Source organism: Chamaea fasciata, unplaced genomic scaffold (assembly GCF_029207755.1).
Source record: "Chamaea fasciata isolate MVZ Bird 193981 ecotype frontalis unplaced genomic scaffold, bChaFas1.0.hap1 SCAF_1, whole genome shotgun sequence".
NCBI lineage: Eukaryota > Metazoa > Chordata > Aves > Passeriformes > Sylviidae > Chamaea > Chamaea fasciata.
Genome location: NW_027094086.1, coordinates 58604589 through 58626491, shown reverse-complemented (window position 1 = coordinate 58626491; position 21903 = coordinate 58604589). Strand labels below are relative to the sequence as shown.

Here is a 21903-nt window from a genome sequence, read left to right as displayed (position 1 = left end):
CAATAGGACAACTATCCATGATTACTGAGCACAGTTCGCAACAAAATTAATAAACATTCACTCCCCAGTGTTTGTGTTCAGTGCTCACAAGAACTGACACAGGATTGTCTGATTGTACCACAAGTGCAAGGGTTAACGACAAATCATAAAAAACCAAAACAAGCTTCAGTGAGACCAGAAGGCTCCCTAGCCCAACAGCTCTCCACCATTGTCTCCAGATCAAGCAATAGTGAAAACCAGGTAGAGAAAATATTCTCACCTTCTACACTTCAAAGGAGGAATCATCCCATGCTGCTGACCTGTGACAGGACGCAGGACTGTACCATGCTTTCAGAGAAAAACACCATCACTTGAAATACTTACCTACTTTAGGCTGCCAGTGCTGGTCAGGTAATTCAGAAGCAGGTTCAGATGGCAATAATTTAAGAGGTTTGTTTTACAGTATGATGACCTCAGTTACAGAGCCAAAATGGAACATTTTGAGCTCATTTTCTCTCAGGAGAGCTGGAGTTTGCAATATTGGCTTCAAGTCAACAAATTCTTACACAGCCAGAGCCCAGGAATAAAAATTTGGATTTCCACAACATATATAGCCTGTGTAGCCATGTTGCTCTTCTGCTTTTATAGCCACAGAAGTGTCCCTCCCACGTTCCCAAATCATTAAATAATGCTTTCCCACCCAAGCCATTATTTAAACCTTAGAGACCAAGAACCAAACTACAGCATAATTATTTATTATTCTTTTTTGGTAGTACAAAGGCAGCTTTACAAAAATGGCCAGCAGTCACAACGACAGTGAAATTTGTTACAACCTGACTCCCTGTAAATTGAAACCTGCAGGCAGGCATAAACTATAAGAGACAGACTGCCCTTCCAAATCACTCAGTCAGCAAAGACAGATGTCTCACTACAGCTTGAGCACATTCCAGTGTTGCCCCATGATCTTGACTACTTGTTTCCAGGACATACCCAGGAATAAGAACCTTAAATTGGGTTGAAGTTCTGCCACTGCTGTGGCTGCTTAAACTGCTGAGAATAAGCCATTCCTCTTCATTGACAGGAAGAGTAGATGAGTACAGAAAACTGAAGTGATACAGAGGGGATGACAATGCAGTTCAGGACTGCTGACCAGTTAAGGAATAGTCTGTTCATTTAAAGAAAGCATTTAGAGAAGTATTTTTGGTGTATCGTGTTCTTTGTCACGTGGAACTGCCCGTTTCCCTCTCCCCCACCAAAGCAGTGGAGTGTTGGTAGAAAAGAGGAGCCATGTAAGACTTGGTAATTGATGACATTTTGCAAGAAAATTCAGACTTCTGATCCATAAACTAGAAAGTGAGGTGTCTAACTTAGTCCTTCAGCTGGGAAACTTCATAGAGGTATGCACCAAGCATCTTCACCCCCTGGATGTAGTTGTACCTGCAAAGAAGACAGTTTCCTTTAGCAGAGTCTTCACTGAGCTGTATTTCTAGCAGATGTCCTATTTGCAAAGCCCACAGGTTAGTCCTATGCACATGACAAACTCTAGAGGAATTGCTGCTGCAGGCAACAGGCACTTCTCCCCCAAACCCCTACATCTTCCCTGGCAAGACAGAAATACCACGCTTGGGGGAGAAGGTAGCCAAGCTTAGAGACCAAAGTATAAAACCTGCTCCTGGTTTCAAGCGTATCAATCTAGAAATCAAGCTTCAGCTACAAACTTGTTACCCAACCAGTCAGTCATTCTCAGCTGGGAAGGATGGCGCTTAACTATCCAGAGAATTAAACAAAAGCAAGAGCTCAATTCTTGGTGTTTTTCATAATATATGCCAAGGCACTCCAACCCAGGAACAGATATTCTCTTACCTATTTAGTTTTTCATTTTGAGAGTGAGCACCATCATCTGCAGCTCCAACGGGAAGTAGCATGACATTCTTGCCTGTGGCTTCTTGAAAAGTAAGGGTAACAGGAATGCTCCCTCCCTCCCTTGTCAGGTCTGGTTCAACTCCAAAAACTAGAAAAGTAATACTCTAGTCAGTCTGAAGCCTGTATATTTTTCCACAAACTCTCACTTAAGCCATCATGTATCCATCTGTACCAAGTGCTGGCCAAATCAGCCAGACTGCAACGGCCACAAATTATGGAGCTTCTCCTCACAGATGTAGCACCGGACTATTGTCACTGTCAGAGTTCAGTTACACACCAACACTTCATCTAAAGGCCTGTCTGTACTCCAACACAAGTTAGAGCTGCTCAAGCTGCCCAGTACAATCTAGAAAAACTGATTAAGAGGGCTCCTGTGATGAATAAACTTCACTGAATTTGGTTTAGCAGGTGATCTGAACCAACAGTCTCATCCTTAAGCAAAAGGAACACCACACCAACAAACTTGTCTCAGAACAGTAGAAATGAATTGGATATTCAGTATCTTTCCTTCCTGTATCTCAGATCTCAGTTAAAAGGTTGCATGCAACATGCTTCCTTACTTAGTGAGCCAAAGTTATTAGATACGAGTACAGAACACTAAATATTCAGCAAACATGATCTCCCTCCTCAGTATTTCTTGAGGGGCTGGACCAAGAGATTTTTAATCCTACCAATGCCAAGTGAAAAAACCACTTACCTGTCTTCATGGCCCTCCTACCAGCCATGTAGTGGGGGTGGTTGAAGTCTGATACCCAGGGTTTTCCACCATGGCCTAAGTACACTTTGAATTTGTTGGGACTCTGCAGCTCCGCAAACTTTTTGTTCAAGTAGTCTTCAACCTGTAAGAAAGATTGAATGATCTTATCTACTGCTAGCATTTGTACGAGCACTGGCAAAGTTCATATTCTAAAAGCATCTTAGAGACTTGCAGGTCACTACAACTGTGCAGCAATGCTTTTCCTATCGCTCTTATTTCATAGTATTCCAATGATTCTCTGCTCTGAAGTCAGAATATCTCCTTTAAGCAAATTAACGTTACTTTGTAGAACAATTAGCCAGTGTGTCAAACACTGCTATTTTTGAATATGCACTTCTGGCAGTCCAAGTGCCCTGCAATTAGGTTAGCCTTTACTCCTAAGCCCTTTAGAGTTTAGAGAAACTGGGTAAATCAGACCAGTACAGTCCAGTGGGGCACCACACAGGATTCCCTCAGTTATCTCGTGTTGAGGTGCAGTACAGGGAAGATAGTAGAAAAGCAAATGAACAGAACTGCTTTAGAAAACAGAAAATCTCTTCCCCCAAAGCAAAGTGAACAGAAGTTTAGAGACATTTGTCTGGATAGCAGCAATCCATCTCAACATACATTCTTTGTGACTTCTTCAGGAGTCATGTTTGGCACAAGCCTGATTGAGAACTTGCCAATCACTTTCCTAGGAATCACAGTCTTGGCACCAGAGGCTGAGAAGGCTCCTTCAATTCCATGGAGAGACAAGGAAGGGTATCTCCACCTGTGCATAAGGATCTCTCTCTGTAGAAGCAAAGAGAAAGATGCAAGGTTACACGAAGTTTGACAGAGTTCCCTAAAAGAATGACTTCTTCAACCTAATAAAGAATTTGCAAGAAATAGTGCTTTTTCCCATGCAGAAATGCAGGTCACTCCACTCAGAAGCTGTTACTCCCACTAAGCATACATTTTGATAACACAGCTGGGTTGTCAGCACCTTAAGAGACACAGCAGTTCTAGTTTGGCTCTCTCCTAGCTCTGTGGAATTTATAGGACATGACCAGTCTGCTTCTGGTAAGGACACAAGCACCATTTATAAAGTGCTCAAGCACAGTTTGCAGAGAACATTGAAAGCTTTAATTCCCACTGCCTCAGGTCAGGCAAGTGTCTTCATCACCAAGACACTGCTTAAGTTCACATTTTCTAAAAGCCTTGCCACTGCTCAGACAGAGCCTTACAGTGTGTTTTACTTCATATCATCACCTGTATTAAAAAGCCTGAACTCCAGGTTGATTAAACTGACCGCATTGCCTTCCAGGTACACTTCCTGCATTTCCTCTCTGTTACCTTGGACACAGCTGTTCAATACATTGAATCCTGAATTCAGTGCCATTGTTGAGCTGCGCTGAGCAGACACAGGTACAGTGTCCCCAGCATGAACGTCACTGCAGAAATGCAGGAGCCTTAGAAATTGTGTCCTTTATGTTACAACTTTTTTTTTTCCAGGTACAACCTGCCTCCAATCTTCTCTCAAAGCATATGTAGATGTCACAGTTCAAATCTCTCAAGCACATTGGCTTCTCATCTGGAAGTTACAGCCCTCTCTCCCTCGCCCTAAAACCCTTCTTGCCTCTATGCAGCTTAGAAGTCCCTTAGCTGGAATTTCACTTGAGCCAAGCCTGAACAGCTTCAGTCCAGTATCACAAGGAACATCTTGCCAGCTCCTCCTTACATCCAAGCTATAATTCACCCATTACTTTAAAGCACAAGGCTAAGCAAGGAAGCCTGAGTGCTCCCAGTTGATATAAACATGAGCATGTAAAGACAAGGCTAAGGATATAAATTGTTACTTATATCTATTTGAGTTAAGTTTGAAGTCTCCTGACAGTATTAGGACAGAAGACAGACCTGCATATGTAAACTTGCCTTTTACAACACCTGTGTCTGCTTTTTATGACAGGAGATCTATTTACATCTAGGGTTTTAAAATTAGTATGTAATACCTGTACCTTGTAAGACTCAATGCCATTAAAAGCATTCATTTGGAGAGCTCCCAGAGTGAAGATTTAACTTTAGACATGAGTTTATTGAGCTTGAGATTGTTCAAAGATTTGGGCTGCCTAGCTCACAATTACAAATCAGTCCTTGTGTGCCAGGTCTAGGAACATGTTCAGCATGTCAGCCTTGAATTCCGCACAGCTAGGACTCAAGCTCTTTTCTCACCTAAGGAGCAATCATCTCTGAGCAACTACTTTATTTCTGATAACTCACTGACCTTCCTATAGATGTAGAAAATCAGATGTTTTGTGTAGATTGTCATCTGGCCCCTGGAAAGCTGCCAACATCCTTATCTAGCATTAAGAGAACAGCACTGAAGTTCTGTTTCAAATACAATTTATACAGAGTAAGGAGCAAATTTAGAATTGTCAAGACTGCTTGAGTTATACATGGGATAACCCAGAATAAGTTTTCAAGCACCTAACACTAGCAGTTCCTCTGCAAGTGTTAAGTATGCAGTCAACCATAGAGTAAAAATTATCTTCAAGGCATTTTCACCATTTTGAAGACATCACATGGTTCCTCTGCCTAATAAATTACTTAACTACACACACATTCAGAGAAGCTTGTTTCTGTCTCCTACTAATACAGACAGCTTGATCTAGACAGGGTAGAGGAGAAGTGCAGCACACCTTGGCATCATGCAGAAGTCTTGTTGCTCCTACATCTTTTGCATATTCTGTCAGGTCAAAATCAATCTTCTCATATAATGCCAGCTCCTCATCAGTAACAGGCGCCACTGCTTCATTAACACCTGGGATGAGGATTTTCCCTTTCTTGTCAACAAGAGAACCTGTAAACAAGAAGCACCTAATATCAGTATTTTCAATTCAATATTCAGTCAGAAGACACAAGATGTCATTGCTGGGAACACTTTCCTTGGGAAACAGAAGTCTTGGCCTTCTGAAAACTCTGTAAATGCAATGAAATTCAGACTTCTATTTCCCAGAGCATGCACCACTGAGCATGGAAGACACTTAAAAGAATTTCTTTATCCAAAATGTGCTTGCTTGCTACTGTATTTAATTCTACTGCTACATTTCACTGGCTGTTTGAAGGCAGGATTCCCAAAGAGCTCAATATCATACCCACAGCAGAATTTGAGAAGACAGCTGATTTAATTAACATGCAAATTTGCAGGAAGGTTTTAGAGAAAGCTGAGAGTAGATAGACAACTTCTTGGCAAGACCTTCACCATATTTCTGTATCTAAGGCATTAGCTTTGCATACCTGGCAAGCACCATTTCACTGGTCACTGCTTTGCAACCGCAAACAGTCCTCAGCAACTCTCTCACTGCAAACTCAGTCATGCTTGGATGGTTCTTGCTCCCATTTTAAATGCATTCAGTGAAAGCTGTGTTTTCTTACCCATTAGAGCAATGAGATCTGTCATGGCCTCATGTACAGAACCACCATAAACTCCAGAGTGAAGGTCTTTGTCACAACATTCCACCTGATTGAAGTGAATGAAGATTCAGGTCAATTTTAGCGTGGAGATATTGGCATGTAGGGAGGAGACTAGAACAGCCAAAGCCCAGCTATAACTTGATCTGGCCAAGGGTCATGGAGCGTCCCCCTCATTTGTTGAAAGCGGAGGGTAGTGTAGTGTCAGGGGATGAGAAAAAGGCAGAGCTATTTAATATCTTCTTTGCCTCAGTCTTCAATACCAAGATCGGTTGTCCTCAGCATGCCCAGCTCCCTGAGCTGGAAGTTGGTGATGGGGAAATGAGGGAAGCCCATAATCCATGAGGAGATGGTTGGTGAGCTGCTATGTCAATTAGGCACCCACAAGTCTACGGGCCCAGATGGGACCCACCCCAAAGTATTGAGGGAAACGGTAAAAGAATTTGTCAAACCATTCTCAATCATCTACCAGCAGTTCTGGTTAACTGGAGACCTTCCAGCTGACTGGAAAAGCACAAATGTGACACCCATCTATAAGAAGGGCATATGTGGATGAAGATATCTACGCTATGAGACAATCCTTCAGTGAAGGTGCTGGCTTATCTTGCCTCACACATCTGAAAGCTATCCCACCCACCCAAGTATCAGATAAGATAGCAAGAGAAGGATGTTTAGACAATTAGGAAAAGCCATTCCACAAAAGTAGCCAGTTTCATTTTCTGAGAAAAAAGCTACTGGTGTGAAAAGGTTTGCATCACCACTCTTCTCCAGTGGAAAATTCAGTTTAACAGTACTAGATTTGCAGTGTATTTCAGCACTTACCTCTATGAAGTAGTAGCAGACACCTCTCAAACCATAAGTGATACAAGGCTTCTTCTTGCCTAGCCAGTAGTTGTCAGAAATGCAAACATAATCCACATCTTTAAAGAAAGCATCTCGCTGAGCAAAAATCAGTTCATCAAGGCCTTCAGATCCTGATTCTTCCATACCCTCTAGGCAAAACCTAATATTTACTGGAAACTCCTTTGAAATGAAACACAAGAACAGATTAAGCATGTGAAAACAATTGACTCCTTCAGTAATCAGTAATTTTCATCTGTTACATTCAAAACAGAAAAATGGACATGGCTAAAATAGTTCCATGACAGTGGAAGTTGTTAATTATACACAAACTGGTTTAAAGTTTGGACTGTGCTTATGTTGAGAACACTTAGACACCCTTCATTTGGCAGAATCCAAACTCTTCAAAAAAGTCATAAAAACTTGTCCCCAAACCCCTTAAGCATGAGAACACAGCAGAAATCTGTTGCCAAAGGTAAGCCACCAGGGTGGGAAAACTAATATAAACCACAGGAATTGCATACCACAGTAGAAACAGAGCTACCCTGTCTATCCAGCCTAGCATATTCCATATACCTAGACAGCAGCTGAGAACTGGTTATTCCTCTCAAAAGGAATTGGAACTTGTCTTTTGAGATAAAGCAAACACCCTGAGCTATTTCTGATTGCACATTTTCTTTAATAGAAATAAGCAAAGCTCCCAGTTTTAGTGTTACTAAGTTAACCTCCTCTTAGAGCTCAGTGGCAGTGACACATTAAGCTTGGATAAAGGCCATAATAATTTGACATCCTTACATGATAGTGATCCCATTTGATTATTCCTCCTGCTCCACATGCTTGCATATGTATTTTCCTTCCAACATATTTCATTAAAGGAAAATTGTTAGAAGTGCAGCCTAAGCATCTATAAGACTAACTTGTCAGCAAGTCAACCCTACCAGGAAATCAGGGAATTTACAGGACTTTTGCATCATTCCTCCAATCAGCTGAATAAGCAGGCCTCCCTCACAAGGGTTTGTGGCTTGGATAACATTTATTGCCAGACTCAGCTGTGTGTGACAAAGCAGAATATCTTTTGGGCACATACCTGGTTAGTTTGTTGATAAGCCTCCAAGGCATTCAGCCAGGCAAGCACTGGACCTTTGTCATCTGTTGATCCTCTCCCATACAACTTTCCTGTAGAAACAAGACACAAATTAACCAGTGAGGAAAAAAATTAGTATGGAGTTTCATCTCTTGCCTAGAGGAGAACATTTCTTTATGGATAACTTTAACCCTGCTTATAAAAAAAAAACTTTCATTTTTGATTCTTCATAAGTAGCAGTTTTACATCCTGCTTCACATACCCTTTCAAGTGGGATAGGTACAGGACTGCAATAGTTCTCCCACTTAGAGAGCTACCCCACCTCTTCCCCCAGCTGCTCCCTCAATAGGTGTTTGTTATAAGTCAGGAAAAGACATAGCTGCCTTATCCATGACAAGAATATAATTTTCTACAAACACCTAAGAGTATAGAAACAAGTTTTCTGATTTTAACAGAAATCTATCAAGTATTATCTTCAGTTCAACAATTCTTTGTTTGAAGAGTAAAAATTCAGTAGCTAGTGATAAATCACTTCTCTGGATTCTCCATATAACAGTGGGTCTCCCTAGAAAGGAACTTCGTCAAAGACAAGCTTCACAGGCCGTAGGGAATTCCCAGAAAATGTAGCACATGGAATCACAGCAGAGGCAGTTATCAGTGCAACTCAGAGCTGTGGCTACAACCCCTCAGCACTCTGTGTAACCAGTGACAAAACAGGCCAGGGAGCCTGCAAAGAGCCATTGGTGACTGTCTCCTGTCTCCTGCATGGCCAGGCTGCACAGAGGCAAGCCACAGCCTGAAACAAGTCTGGGTCTTGCTAGCAGATAATGCAGTTTAGTAACTTGGACTCTGCTGCCTATGACTAAGTGCCTAAGCAGAAGTACCAGTTAGCACAGATACTCCTTTTTCTAGGAATCATTAATGCTTATGCAACATGAGTGGTTAATGTCCTTCTATTGGTATGACCTTTAACACTGAGAAAGTGAAACAAAGAAGCTGTTGGTAGCACCAGCTTTTTAATAGAAAAGGAAGTTCTAGTCTTCTTGACTGCTGGCAGTGTTGTTTCAACAGAAGATACTGCACCATTTCTTCATCCCCATTTATGGGAGAGGGACAAATTTTGGGGCACTACCTCTGCAAAAGAGCTTCTGTAGTACTCATAGTAGAGCAGTTGAACACAAGATAACCCAGAGAGGCTGCTGTGCCACTCCTGTCTCCAGGCATAAAGTAGTTGTGTTGTGTATTTTTTGTCAGTAATGGCTCAAAATTCCTGCAGTCTGACTTGACCTTACATGCTGAAAGCTGTGAACAAGAAATTAGTTCTAAAAAGCTCTATGGCAACAAGCCGGCACCAAGGAAGGCAGTAGTTAAGACTGTGCTGTAGATACAAGGAAGAAAACACAAAAATTGCAGTCTAGACTATCAGAAAAGGAAAACAATTCCAAGAGTAGCTGAGATTTTGCAGCTCAGCTTTTTGACCATTTCCCCACTTGTACATTTTTACCTCAACAGTATTAAATAAACACCCATACCATTTCTTACTCTTTCCCCCTTTCAATCAATGGCACAGCTTTGGAACAATTCAGGAACACCACACTCATTACAGAAGTGTTCATCAGTTTGTGAAGTCCACTGCTCTTACCATCTCTTTCTACCAGTGTGAAGGGCTCACTATCCCAGCCATCCTCTAGTGCTGCTGGCTGAACATCCAGGTGACCATATACACACACAGTCTTTTTGCGTGGATCTGTGCCCAGTGTTCCCAGAACAATTGGTGGTAGGGGGATCTCCGATCCATCAGGCAGCTAGAAATAGGAAGGCAGAAGTTTTATTAAAACATGGAACATCAGAGTTTTAATCAGATACATGAATTACTTTAATACTATGGAGGTTATGAGAGTAGAGGCACAGAGAGCTAAACAAACTAATCTACTTCAACTGATTGCCAGAAGCAGGGTGCCAAAGGCCTGATGGCACCATGCCAGTTAGTTTCCTGACAAGTCCCAGTAACAATCAAAATGTTCCAAACCACTCAGAACTGTTAGCCTTAAACTACCAATCCTACATCAGACTTTAGCAGTGCAAGCTGACTGCATGCCAAACTTCTGTATCTCATGCTGACCTAAGTGTAAGTGATAAACTCCATCCAATATTGCATTCTGTGTTGCTTGTCACTGCACTTTCATCCTGTCCACAGTATAGCTCTCTGGACAAAAATTTCCTGACTGGAAGGAAAGGCTGGGTGTAACATGTGCCTACACCCAAATAAGATCAGCATAACAGACCTATATCTCTGTACCAGCCTACATTGTTACACTAAGGGCAGGGTAGTGCTGATAAACTCAGTTCAGGAGTTCAAGAGTTGAATTTGGCTTAATCCCTTGGAATAGCCCATAAGCAATTATCACATGCTATTCCCAGTCAGCAAGTATTTCCCTTCTGGTGAACATGTAGTTCTACCCACTGTTCAGCACATCAAGATCAGCTTTGACTTTTTGCTTATATTGGTGCCAAGCTCCAATTTTTTTATCAACAGGTTACATGGTCCTTGGCCAGCTGCAGCTCTACATAATTAAAGCACTACTGTAAGAGTTTGCAGTAATCAATACACAAAAAATTGCTGTGCAGCAGTAAAACGACTTTGATCTGACAAGTTCAGTTGCTTTACATTATCCCTCATGGATATAGCAGCAACACATAATACACTGACTAGCTCTCTCTATACTTAATATAAAACTGAACACTGAAGGTAACCCTTGCAGATGGATTAAAGTTACCTAATAAAAATTTTACATATAAAACTCTAAAATTATTTCTTGCTACCAGAAAGTTAACAGTGATGAAAAGAACAACTTCTTCTCTGAATTAATTGAAATGTTTTTGATAGGTTTTTAGGCTGTAGGTAGTAGCAGAGCTAGAATTAAACTACAGATTCCCTCTCAAGTCAGCTATTTTCCTGCTGGAACCTGTAGCTACAAACAAGTGTAATCCAGTTGCTGAAAGCAAGAACTGCTCAGGAGGTTCCCATAAACACAGATTTCACTCAGCAGTTTTTCGCACCAATTACAAGGACAATCTCCTAAAACTAGTACACCTTCCAGTACAAAGTTTGTAATGCCACTAACCAAACCCTAGTGTAACAACTTTGGTATGGGTCTTACTCTGAGGCAGGTAGTGGCTAGGCACTTCAAAGGAGGAACATATCAAGTCGATATTTCCCTAGGATGAGATTATCATTATCATTCTCATAAGCACATACATTTCTCAGGGAAAAGAAAAAAGCAGTCTGGAGAGCTAAAAATGAGGGAAGTCATTCTTTTAATGATACTTTTGTATCTAGTAAGGGAGCAATGCAATCCTGTGACAAATGTAACACTTCTGAAAAAGTCCTGAAGTCGTTTGGCAGACTTACTGGAACTTCAGTCAGTATCCTTATAGTCAACGGGTTTAAGGACCAACACCAGCCTGTTGTTTAAAATGTCTAACATTTTTGTTTGCAGGTGCTCTACTCATGTTCAGTTCGGAAAGTATTTAAAACATTTAATACAGTCCAAAATTTAATTCAACATCTTTAATTGGGTCCTAAGGTTTAGTAGAAAAAAAAAAGGTTTTTAACAGGTTCCGACTGTGTGGCAGGAAAGACATTATCCTACAGCCCAACAGGCTACTGCCCACAGGACCCATGTGTGGTGTTCCTGACCCAGAAGTCCATCAGACACCAAGGAATTAGTGACCCACAAAGACAATCTGAGCACCCCAAAGGCTGTGCTATGCTGCACACACAGCTTCACCTTTCTGCCTGTATTGTGCTGTGCATATCCCTGGACTGCAGGATAAAATGAACCACTTGACTGTAACCTGAAGGCAGCTCCCACTGTGCACTGGGGATTACATCACCTGCATATCCTTGACTTAATCTAAAAGTGCATCAAGAAATTCTCACACAATATCCCTTCTGTCAGTGGAACTAAACAGGTTCAACAAATAAAATAGGAAAACATTTCCATGCAAGGGATCTGCACAGTTTGTTAGATGCTGGTTGGATGTCTGCTAGATGCTGCACATCTTGGAGGTGCCAGTATCTGCAGGGACATAAGAATATCCATACTATCCTCTTTCTTTATAGTGATAAGTCAAATAAGCAGCCTTTTAATGGAGTCTAGGTGCCTTTCACACTGGGAACATAAACCAGCACTTTCTCATGCAAAACACCTTGTCTTCTAGAGATTTTTTTTTTCCTACTAAGCAGACACAGAGATGCTCACACACCTTTTGTTTCCCAATGTCCATAAGTTTGGTTGTGCCTCCCAGCCGCTCAATCTCCTTGGCAGCAACCTCCATCATGCGTTTGATTTCAGGCCTCTTCTCTGGCCACGCTGACACACTCTGGATCGCCACCCACTCGGCCAGGCGCTGCAGAGATGGAAAAGTACAGGTTTTGCTGCACAACAGGCACCAGGCAAATACCAACAAACCTCGCATTCAACTAACCCTGGTTTAAGCCAAGCTCAAATTGAGGCAAACCAGCTCTGTCCTCTGCTCAAAGAAGAACTTTTAACCATTAATATTACTCTCCAAAGCTCTCTAAAACCTCCCCTGTCAACAGTTGTCCCCGCTGCATAGCACAAAGTCTACAGATACATCAAGTGAGGTTAAGAGTATGACAGCTTGTGCTTGTTATGCCCCTATACTTGCTGTTCTTTAAGTATCCAGAACCTACTAAAGTTTTCCAGGCCTCTCAAAAAGGCCACTTTAGCTTTTACTCCCCATGTGAGTGCAGAAACAATAACTGCCAGAAATCAAGCTGAACACTTGGCATAGTTCATGCTTGAATTCACAGTTCTGTACCACTGATTCCTTCATGGGTAAAAGGGATTATAATATAACTTGTAACTAAATAGCAGGTCAAGCAGCAAAGTATCTCTTTGGAGAGGGCAACATCTCCCTCTGTCCCCCAGCATAAATTGCTTTATACAAGAAAGTTTTGTTCCAGCCTCATTTATAATATATTTAATCTCCCATCTCCAAAGGGAAGAAACTATAAATCTAGTCTGGTATTCAGAAGCCAGTGGCAGCTTCCTGTACCTCTAAATAGGTCACCAGTAGCACTATACAGTAATGGATCATTCCTAATAAATTTACTATGGACATTAAGGTTTTTGAACGGAACTATGCCTAAAATTAAGAAACAGTTTTCTGGCCTGACTCAAATTCCTCACACTCGCTGCCTGCTCACCCCTCTCTCCCTTTACTTGACATTATTACTGGGCATATCATATAAATGTAACAACAAACTTGAAGCCGACCACATAGCTTCTAATATCCCATAGCTGCCCATGCTGCAGGACAAAACTCAAAAAACTTTACCTGAACATAGAGGTCCTGGTGTTCATCAATATATTTAAAGAGGGTTTCAAGTGCAGACATTTTTGGACTAGCTTTCAGAACAGTGTTGCTGAAGATGCTGTGACAGAGAAATAATTTAGGTTACAGGTTTAAGAAGTGACAGTAATCAAGAGCTACAGGAGACTTTCATCTTCAGCTTCTAATGCCACACACCAAGCAATACAAAACTTGAGGCCTCTCCCTTTCGTGAAATCACCACAGTGAAGTGGCTAAACAAATGCCAGTTTCAATTTCAACACCACTCATTCTTTGTGCCTCTCCCCTCAAAATAACTTTCAAATTTAAACTGAGCAGTCTTGTCTCTAGAGATATTTCAATGAAATCATACACTTCATTTTACTGCAGCCTCACAGGCAAAATGTTACTCAAGTAAAATGCAACTTCAAAGAGTAGATTTCATAACGACTACAACTAACAGCATGCCATAGGCTTGAATGCTGGTAGCCAGGTCCAAGAAAGCACCACACTTTGTGCTCTGCAGAGGTTAAAAGCAGGCAGCTAGAAAACTGTGCTGTCTTCCGACTTAAGCCTCAGTCCGCCACTCAGATTTCACAAATAAGGTCAGAATAAAACCATGGGAACAGAGGTCAGCCCCAGCATGTCATGAGCAAATGGTCAGTGACAACTTCAGTGCTACCACTTCCTTCTTTTGTTTTTATTTCAACTGAAGTTCATGTGAGAAAACTCAAGACCTCTCCCCTTTTCAGTTTTCTGTCTCTGTTACCAGTCCGAAATCAATACTGAAAACAAATACTGTCCACTAAAGCAACAAAGCAAACAAGCTTAAAGTTTAACTCTCCAGTTAGAACTAAATATACAGCACCTCATCTCAGGCACAAATATAATGAGCTTTACAAACCCCAAAATGACTAAGGTTGAAAGGGACCACTGGAGGGACCAGCTGGTCCAAGATGTGGCCCTACAGCACATTACTTAGGATATTGTCCAGGAGCCTTTTAGGTAACTCCCGAGAAGGAGCTTCCTGAAGTGTGCCTCTGGAATCCAAGTGCCTGGACTAGGAGGAAAAACTCCAGTGTCCATGTAATAGCAGCATGTTCAGCAGCTCCAGCCACTGTGATTCAGTATTTTGTTGAGTCAGCTTCATGCCAGATCCTTTAAGCCTTTCTTCTGCTTCTACATGGCAGTCACAAGACCGTTGTTAAAACATCTGACTGCTTGTCTTAGCATTTCTTGAGCAGCTGACTACTCTACATATCTGAAACAAATCCTTTCCAGGTGCAGGGTGTCCCCCACAATATCCTGCAATACAAGCAACACCCCAAATTTTCTTTCAAGCAAGGTTGCACTCACAGAGATACTGGGTGTTTGACATACAAAAATCCTTTCTCTCACCAGAGATAGCATCGATTTAATTTAAAGCATCCATCAAGTTTGAATTTGGATAACTAGTTTTAAACACCAATTAGAACAACCCTAAATCACCACCAGACAGGTAAGCATTCCCTTCAATAGTCATGAAAGGTGAAAACTGAACACCTTCAGAAAGACTACACGGACATAACCAAGTAAAAGCAATGCTTCTCACTGAAGCTAGGGTTCCCTAATGAAGTCACTCTCTTCACATGCAGTTAGAGCTCAGGCAGGATTCATGTGCAGCTTTTCAGGAAAGCAGCACACAGGCATCAGCCCAGGGCATCTGACCCTCGCCTTCACTCAACTGGTTTCTACAGCAACCAGCTTCACAGCACAGATACAAAATACGTGTTACATGGAGGCTACGTTCTGTCCAACACAAACAAGATCTGAACTCCTTGTTAAGTCAGGCACTACTTTAAATATCACCGAAACCATAGGTAAATAGTTCTGAAACCACAAGGGCATTGAATCACACAAGTCACACTGAAAAGATGCAAAGAAGCCCGCTCCAGAAAGCTTCAAACTACAAAAAGAAAGTATTGGTTACTACGTAGCAAAAGGCTGGATGTTACTTCCCCCTTCCTCTTCAAAATCAGGGTTTGAACTTCCTGGAAGTTCTTCAGAATGGAGAGCTGAACCCTTCCTACCTATGCAGAAGGGGCTCCACAGTTTTACCTTTTCACAGGACTACAGAAATTGCACCTTGAAATAAGATAACCCAAGGGACGCCCATTGCACTACTACAACTTTACCCTCCTTATCCACAAACAACACTAGGATTCCAGAGGAGCGCACTGAACCAAGTGCTATAGACACCACTGAGCCCCATGCTCATGTCGCAGGCTCAGCACTTCGGGCCGAGGCTGACATAAAAGCTAAACGTGGGACTTTCTTTACGGGGTTTTGCAGCATCGGGACAAGCCCCCGCAGCCGCACAGGTCGGGGACAGCCGGGAATGAGGCAGGCGCAAGGCGGGCTGCCTAAGGACAGCGCGGGGGGAAGACTCACGGGGAGAGAGAGCGACAGCGAGGAAGGGGACAGGAGCGGAGAGGCAGGAGCGGCTTCTCTCCGGGGGCAGGCACAGTGCCGCCGCGCCCCACGGCCGAACAGACGCTCCTCACCGGGGGACACGGAGCAAGGCCCGGCCCGCCAGCGGAGCACACCCGGCAATCCCGGCTCCTCCCCGCCAGGCCGGGCCAGACCGCCCGCGTACGCCGCTGCGGCCGCACCACAAGGCCCAAGGACCCAGGCCCCCCGACCCCTCCCGACACTCACTCACTGTCCGCACGCAGGCCCCGCTCCCACCTGAAGTAAAAACATTACGCCCGCCACGGCTCTTTAAGTACCTCCGCCCCAGCCCCGCCCCGCGCCGCGCGCCGCGCCGGCCAATCCACGGGCAAGGAGCGCCTCGGAGGCGGGGCTCAATGCGGGAAGGGGCGGGGCCTCGGCGCGTGGCTGCGGCCTGGGGGGGGTGGCCCCTGTGGGATGGGACCGGAATAATAACAAAGGGGAATATAATATATAGGAGAATTTTAGACGGGGTCTGGGGTGGAGATCAGTGTGGGCAACTGAATTATAACAGCCGAAGCTGGCAGTATTCTGATGATCTTCCTACATTTGTGGTTTGGATAGGTTTAATAGATTTAGGTGTGGTTTAGACGGGTCCCTAGAGTCATAGAATTAATTATAGAATATCCTGCGTTGGAAGGCATCCACAAGGATCATCAAAGTTCAACTTCTGGCCCTGCACAGGACATCCCCAAAAATCCCACCATGTGCCTGAGAGCACTGTCTAAATGCTTACTGAACTGTGTCAGGCTGGTGCTGTGACCCCTTCCCTTGGGAGTTCCAGTGCCCAATCCTCTGGGAGACAACCTTTTCCTAATATCCTGCCTAAACCTCCCCTAACACAGCTCCAAGCCATTTCCTCAGGTTCTGTCTCTGCTGACCACAGAGAAGAGATCAGTGCGTGCCCCTCCTCTTCCCCTCACCAGGAAGCTGTGACTGCAATGAGCCTTTAGTCTCCTCCAGGCTGAACAGACCAAGTGACCTCAGCTGCTCCTCACACGGGTTCCACTCAAGGCCCTTCACCATCTTCACAGTCCTCTTTTGGACACTCTCTAATGGCTTAATGCTGTTTTTATATTGTGGCACCCAAAACTGCCCCCAGCACTCGAGGTGAGGCTGCCCCAGTGCAGAGCAGAGCAGACAATCCCCTCCCTTGCCCAGCTGGCCATGCTGTGCCTGATGCCCCCATGACAGGGCTGGCCCTCCTGGCTGCCAAGGCACTGCTGACTCACGTTCCACTTGCCATTGACCAGGACCCCCAGGCCCCTTTCTGTGGCACTGCTTTCCAGCATCTCTTTCCCCGGTCTGTGCATACAACCAGGATGAAATTCCAAAGCTGGGAGCTGAAGAGATGGAAATGAGTGAGGAACAGTGGGGCATGCTAGGTGGTCTGTGAGCTGCCATGGGGGAGAACTACATCATTTGGGAACTTGGCTGGTGGGGCTGTGTGGGGTAAGGTAAGTGTTAGGGCCTTGCACGAGGCTGGTCTGGCCGTGCTGAGCTGGGGATTCACAGGCTGATGCCGGCCTTGGTTTGTCCCCAGGGAGTTGCCTGGGGCTGCCCTGGTGCCCCCCAGACCCCGGCTCCTGGCTGGGGATGGGATGGGATGGGATGGGATGGGATGGGATGGGATGGGATGGGATGGGATGGGATGGGATGGGATGGGATGGGATGGGCCCTGGCTGCCAGGCTTTGCCCTGGCGGGTCCCCATGGGGAGCCCCTGACACCAGGACACCTGGCACTGCTCTGTGTTGGTGGGAGAACAGATGGCAAAATGTACCCCAAATGGACAAATGGAACTTAAAAACTGGAGTTAAGTTTGTATTTACATTTAGGAAAAGTCTTGCCTGGAAGCAACAGGGAAAAAAAGATTTAAAAAATTAAAAAAAAATTAAAAAGGAGAGAGAAACTGCTTCTAAAAAGTAGTTTGTTGCATTTATGAAGGGCATTAAGCAACATGACACAGGATGATTTCTGGTGACCTATTTTATTCTCATGTTCCTACATGGAAGTAATTTTTGGTACTTTTTTCCCCCACATCCTTAAAAAACATTCACAAACGAAAATAAGAATCAAGGACACCAGATGACCAAAGAAAGGCATTAAAGAAGCATTTGTTGTGTAGCAAATGTGGTGTACTGTATTATCACAGTTTTCTGCAAGCCTGTATTGATCTAAATCCACAAAGGATTATGTGAAGAACAAACACAAAAGCCACACAGTAACTTACCTGAGGGAAAACAACAACATTTTTGAAAGATAACTGGTCCAATTATCAGCTTTGAGAGCCTTGTAAATTGTCTTTATGGAATCACAGTTTTGTTTTACAAGGCTGTTAATTTGGAGGTGAAAATAATGTATGCTTACGTAAAAATCCTTTGGGAATAGAGGAGAAAGGAGGAGTGGGAAAAGACACATTTATCAGAAATGGTTTAGGGACGGGGGATGACAAAGCAGGGTCCTTTATAAAGAAAATATAAGGATGCTCAGCATTCTCTGGTCCTGACAGAGATATCTAAACATCGAAGCTGCTCTGCTTCTTTTTTTTTTAATATGTTGTCTTTGAAATAGTTTTGTTCTAAAGAAATAATTTGTAGGTACTTGTGCCATTGCTTTTAATCACAGGGATGTAGCATGTATGAGTCAGCTGAAGCAGTAGCAGCCGAGTAAGTGAGGAGCCTGAAACATTAGCACTGGTCTGAGAAAGGACAACTGTGTGAATCAGCTTTTTGCATGGCTGTGGACTGAGACCTATAGGGCTGTGGCAGGCCAGCAGAAATGCCATTAATAGTACAGCTGTCCTTTCTGAAAAATTCCATGCAAAATGATGAAAGGGACAGAAAGTTTCTATGGATACTACAGTACACATGCAAAAATCTCACTTCTTTTGAAATTAATTTCAAGTAGGTCATGTCCCTGTTTGCAGGTGTATGCCAACTAAAAATTTCACATTGCTCAATTTTTTGTCCTTTGAGATAAAGTCACAACATCTACTTTAGTTCACTTCTGAGCATCATAGAAAGCTGAAATTAGTTGTCTTCAGCCTCTTTATTGTCTTGCTATTTCCTGCTCTGTCTTCCTCTTTCCTCTTTATTTTGTATATTTCTGCTTAGGTGACTCACGAACCCAACTTTCTAAACATTGGTTGCTCACACTACATTAGGTAAACTTCCAGACTGAAAGGGAAGATTGTAAATATGGATGTGCAAAGCAGTGAAGCTTTGTTGGATTTCTTTGCTTTCCTGCAAACCATAGTTTTTGAGCTAGTGACAGCAAATTTAAAGAAGGATGTTTAAGGAAGTCCTCACTGGTTACTTTAATCCTTTCTAGACTGTGTCCTATTGATATCACACTAATGTGCATGTGCCTATGTGACTCCATTAACATTGCTTACTTAGAGTACACACACTTCTGCTGGGTTTGATTTTGTTGACTACAGGTGAACAGAGCTGCTTATCCCTGGAAATTGTATTGCTGTTGGCATTCCAGCAATATTAGGCTCACCTATTACCCCTGGCTTTTCAACCTGGTGGCCTCAAAGCCCAAACTCATTTAGAGGAATAGCACTAAACCAAAAGAAATCAAAGTATCATTTATTATCCAGCCAGTGCTTTGGCTTCAGAGGTAATCTTGCCCTGGCCTCCAAAAAGGCAGAGCTACTTGTGTGATGTACTGTAATTGTAAGAGTGTGTGTTCATGGTCTTCCTAATCTAAATATGCATGTGTGCCATGCAGTAATTAATGAGCTTGATCCTCACAAGCTTCTTCCAGCAAAGTAATTTTTAATAGGTGATTAATCAAAATACAGGGCAGATTACACTTAACCTGGACTTAACCATGTAGAAAGTGTTGATGTTTACATGGGAGAGCCCAGTGTGGGATGTCTGTGTACGTGAGCTCCTGGTCAGAACCCAGTTAGAATGCTCCATGGTACTTCACTGGACTCTGCACTCAGCTTTTGCTGTTGTGAAACGTGCACACAGAGGAATGCTGCCACTGAGACAAGAACTGAATCAAAGTCTTGAGTCCTGGTCCTGTGATCCTTCTTCCCATCCTTGCATAATGGAACACTAGTGTGAAATGAAACCTGTGTGCCTCAGTAGCCACGGTGTAATAATACATGCTAAAGGACCCTTCTCCCTCCCTCTGCTCCTTCCCTTCCTCTATCATTTACTGACTACTCCTTTTGTATCTTCTGTGTCCTCTCACTGTGCTGAGCCTGACAAGTGGAGGATTTATATTCCCTGTGGCTCCACCCAGTCCAAATCAGAACAGAGACATCTGCACTGGTCTTCCATGACACAATGAGTCCCCACAGCGTTGTGCCACTGTGGAACAGACAGACACACAGAGGGTGGCTCTGTGCTGCTGTGCTGGGTTGACTCTCTGGCTTGGTTGCCCCAAGCATGAGGAGCTAATTTGCCCTGCAGTGGTGTGTTGGATACTCAGGAGGCCCAGCATGCTCACAGAACTCCTTCCTCACCAATCCCTTACAAACATCTTCCTGTCCCCAGCCTCCTGGCTCAGTGGTTGACACATCAAACATTTCTGCATCTCTGGTAGCCCCTGTATCAATAAGGCTGTAGCTTTACTGACAAAAAAAACACACTCAAAAACTTGCTGCTACTTTAGATCCTCCAGGACCTTAACAAAGCACCAAAGCATTCTGGTTTACTCAGCCTTCAGCAGTCACTAATTGCTTGACTAAGCCAATTCAGGACACCATAATTCTTGAAGTCTTTCATCCTAGGCACTAGATTTATCTGCAAACCATGACAGCATAAAGTAGAATACAAGGGTCTTGCTTGCACTGCTGGATAGCTCTTTGCTCCTTTTTTTCCTGGCTTTATGTAAATGCCCTTCCCCAGAAGTGCTGTTTTGTTGAGTCTGTAATCTATATTGCAACCTTTGTTTTCCATGTCCTTTTCCCAGGATGCACCAGTGACACACTGGCAATGTCACTGTCAGAAACATCAAAACTAACCTGTCTAGAGGGCTGGAGAGATTCCCTCAAAATTAGAGAGAGTGGCAGAGAGACAACCAAAACAAACAAACAAAAAAAACCCCCTACCCCCTCTTCTAAATTCAGCGTGCTAATTGCCCAGATATCAATGTGCTTTTGGCAGCATTGTCCCCATTACATTGCCCTAACACTGTCCAGGGACAGGCAGTCTATTTTGGGGGTCTTGTGCTCAGAGAGGACAGGTACTGTTCCTGCTTCTGATTCTGAGGCCCTGATTAAAGAATGGTGTGAAAGGCTGTTAGCAAATTGCTCTTTTACAGCACCACAGAGGACTGGCTTGCAAATTGCAGAGCCAACAAATCTTAGAAAGTCATTGAATGGGCATGCCAGAGATTCCTTGTTTGCTGAAGTGTTAGTCCAGCTGTGCCAGTGTTCCAAAAGGAGTAAAAAACTCACCTACATCCCTTTGTTCATTGTCTAGGCCTTTGCCTGAGGGACTAAAGCACTCTGTGCTCCTGCCTGCTTGTCCTGGTACTCTGCATTAATGTAACAAGTCAATGGCCCAGATGGGAATGGTGAGATGTGTGTCACGTAACAGGCACGTGTAAAGGACGGGCAAGCAAAGAGTCAATAACCCAGCTAGATGTGCTCTGACTGCAAATGAGAACCACAGCCCTTGGGCACTGCTTCAGTCCAGCACTTTTCTTTGGAATTACCAAAAAGCCCAAATGCAAAAACATTCACCCTTTTTCTGCTTAATCCTGTATTTCCTTCCAGTGTTTCATCACAACTCCATGCCCAGTTTATCTATGCTGAAAGTGCATGGAATGTGCCATATGCGTGAGTAGATGTCATTTTCAATTTCTCCTTGAATGTATTTTGGGATGTTGGGAGACTTTATTTCAGTCCTTTATAAGTTGTTGATTTGTCACTGTGAAAGAGAAATATTAAAGAGGTTTAGCCAGCAATGCATACTTTCCTCAATAAAATGGAGCATAAGTGCTTCCCCAGCTGGAATTTTACTCCAGAGTTGCAGCTCTGCAGGACTGCTTTTTGTGTCTCTTGTGGTTTCATTG

At 43.4% G+C, this 21903-nt stretch overlaps 1 protein-coding gene across 2 annotated transcripts; it reads right to left on the bottom strand.

Moving 5' to 3' along the window:
* Window positions 1–718: 718 nt before the first annotated feature.
* On the bottom strand, window positions 719–16152 carry CNDP2 (carnosine dipeptidase 2). 2 transcript variants are annotated; one of them, XM_066184466.1, is made up of 12 exons: window positions 16071–16152; window positions 13380–13476; window positions 12282–12425; window positions 9655–9817; window positions 8016–8104; window positions 6911–7111; window positions 6053–6137; window positions 5317–5477; window positions 3266–3430; window positions 2600–2741; window positions 1843–1990; window positions 719–1416 (listed from the first exon to the last, which is right to left on the bottom strand). In XM_066184466.1, the coding sequence occupies exons 2-12, from the start codon at window positions 13437–13439 to the stop codon at window positions 1347–1349; spliced, it is 1428 nt and encodes a 475-aa protein (XP_066040563.1). In that variant the 5' UTR covers window positions 13440–13476; window positions 16071–16152; the 3' UTR covers window positions 719–1346. The 2 variants fall into 2 exon arrangements, with proteins under 2 accessions (XP_066040563.1, XP_066040554.1); XM_066184457.1 differs by having other exon boundaries at window positions 16075–16093.
* Window positions 16153–21903: the final 5751 nt, after the last annotated feature.

What these genes read in the sequence shown, in the direction of transcription:
- CNDP2 (XM_066184466.1), bottom strand. Translation starts at nt 13,439, where the DNA reads ATGTCTGCACTTGAAACCCTCTTTAAATATATTGATGAACACCAGGAC. An exon ending in ACCAGGACCTCTATGTTCAG is followed by an intron (nt 12,426 to 13,379) that starts GTAAAGTTTTTT and finishes CCATCTCTGCAG; the next exon opens with CGCCTGGCCGAGTGGGTGGC. An exon ending in TCTGCTACTACTTCATAGAG is followed by an intron (nt 6,138 to 6,910) that starts GTAAGTGCTGAA and finishes CACTTCAATCAG; the next exon opens with GTGGAATGTTGTGACAAAGA.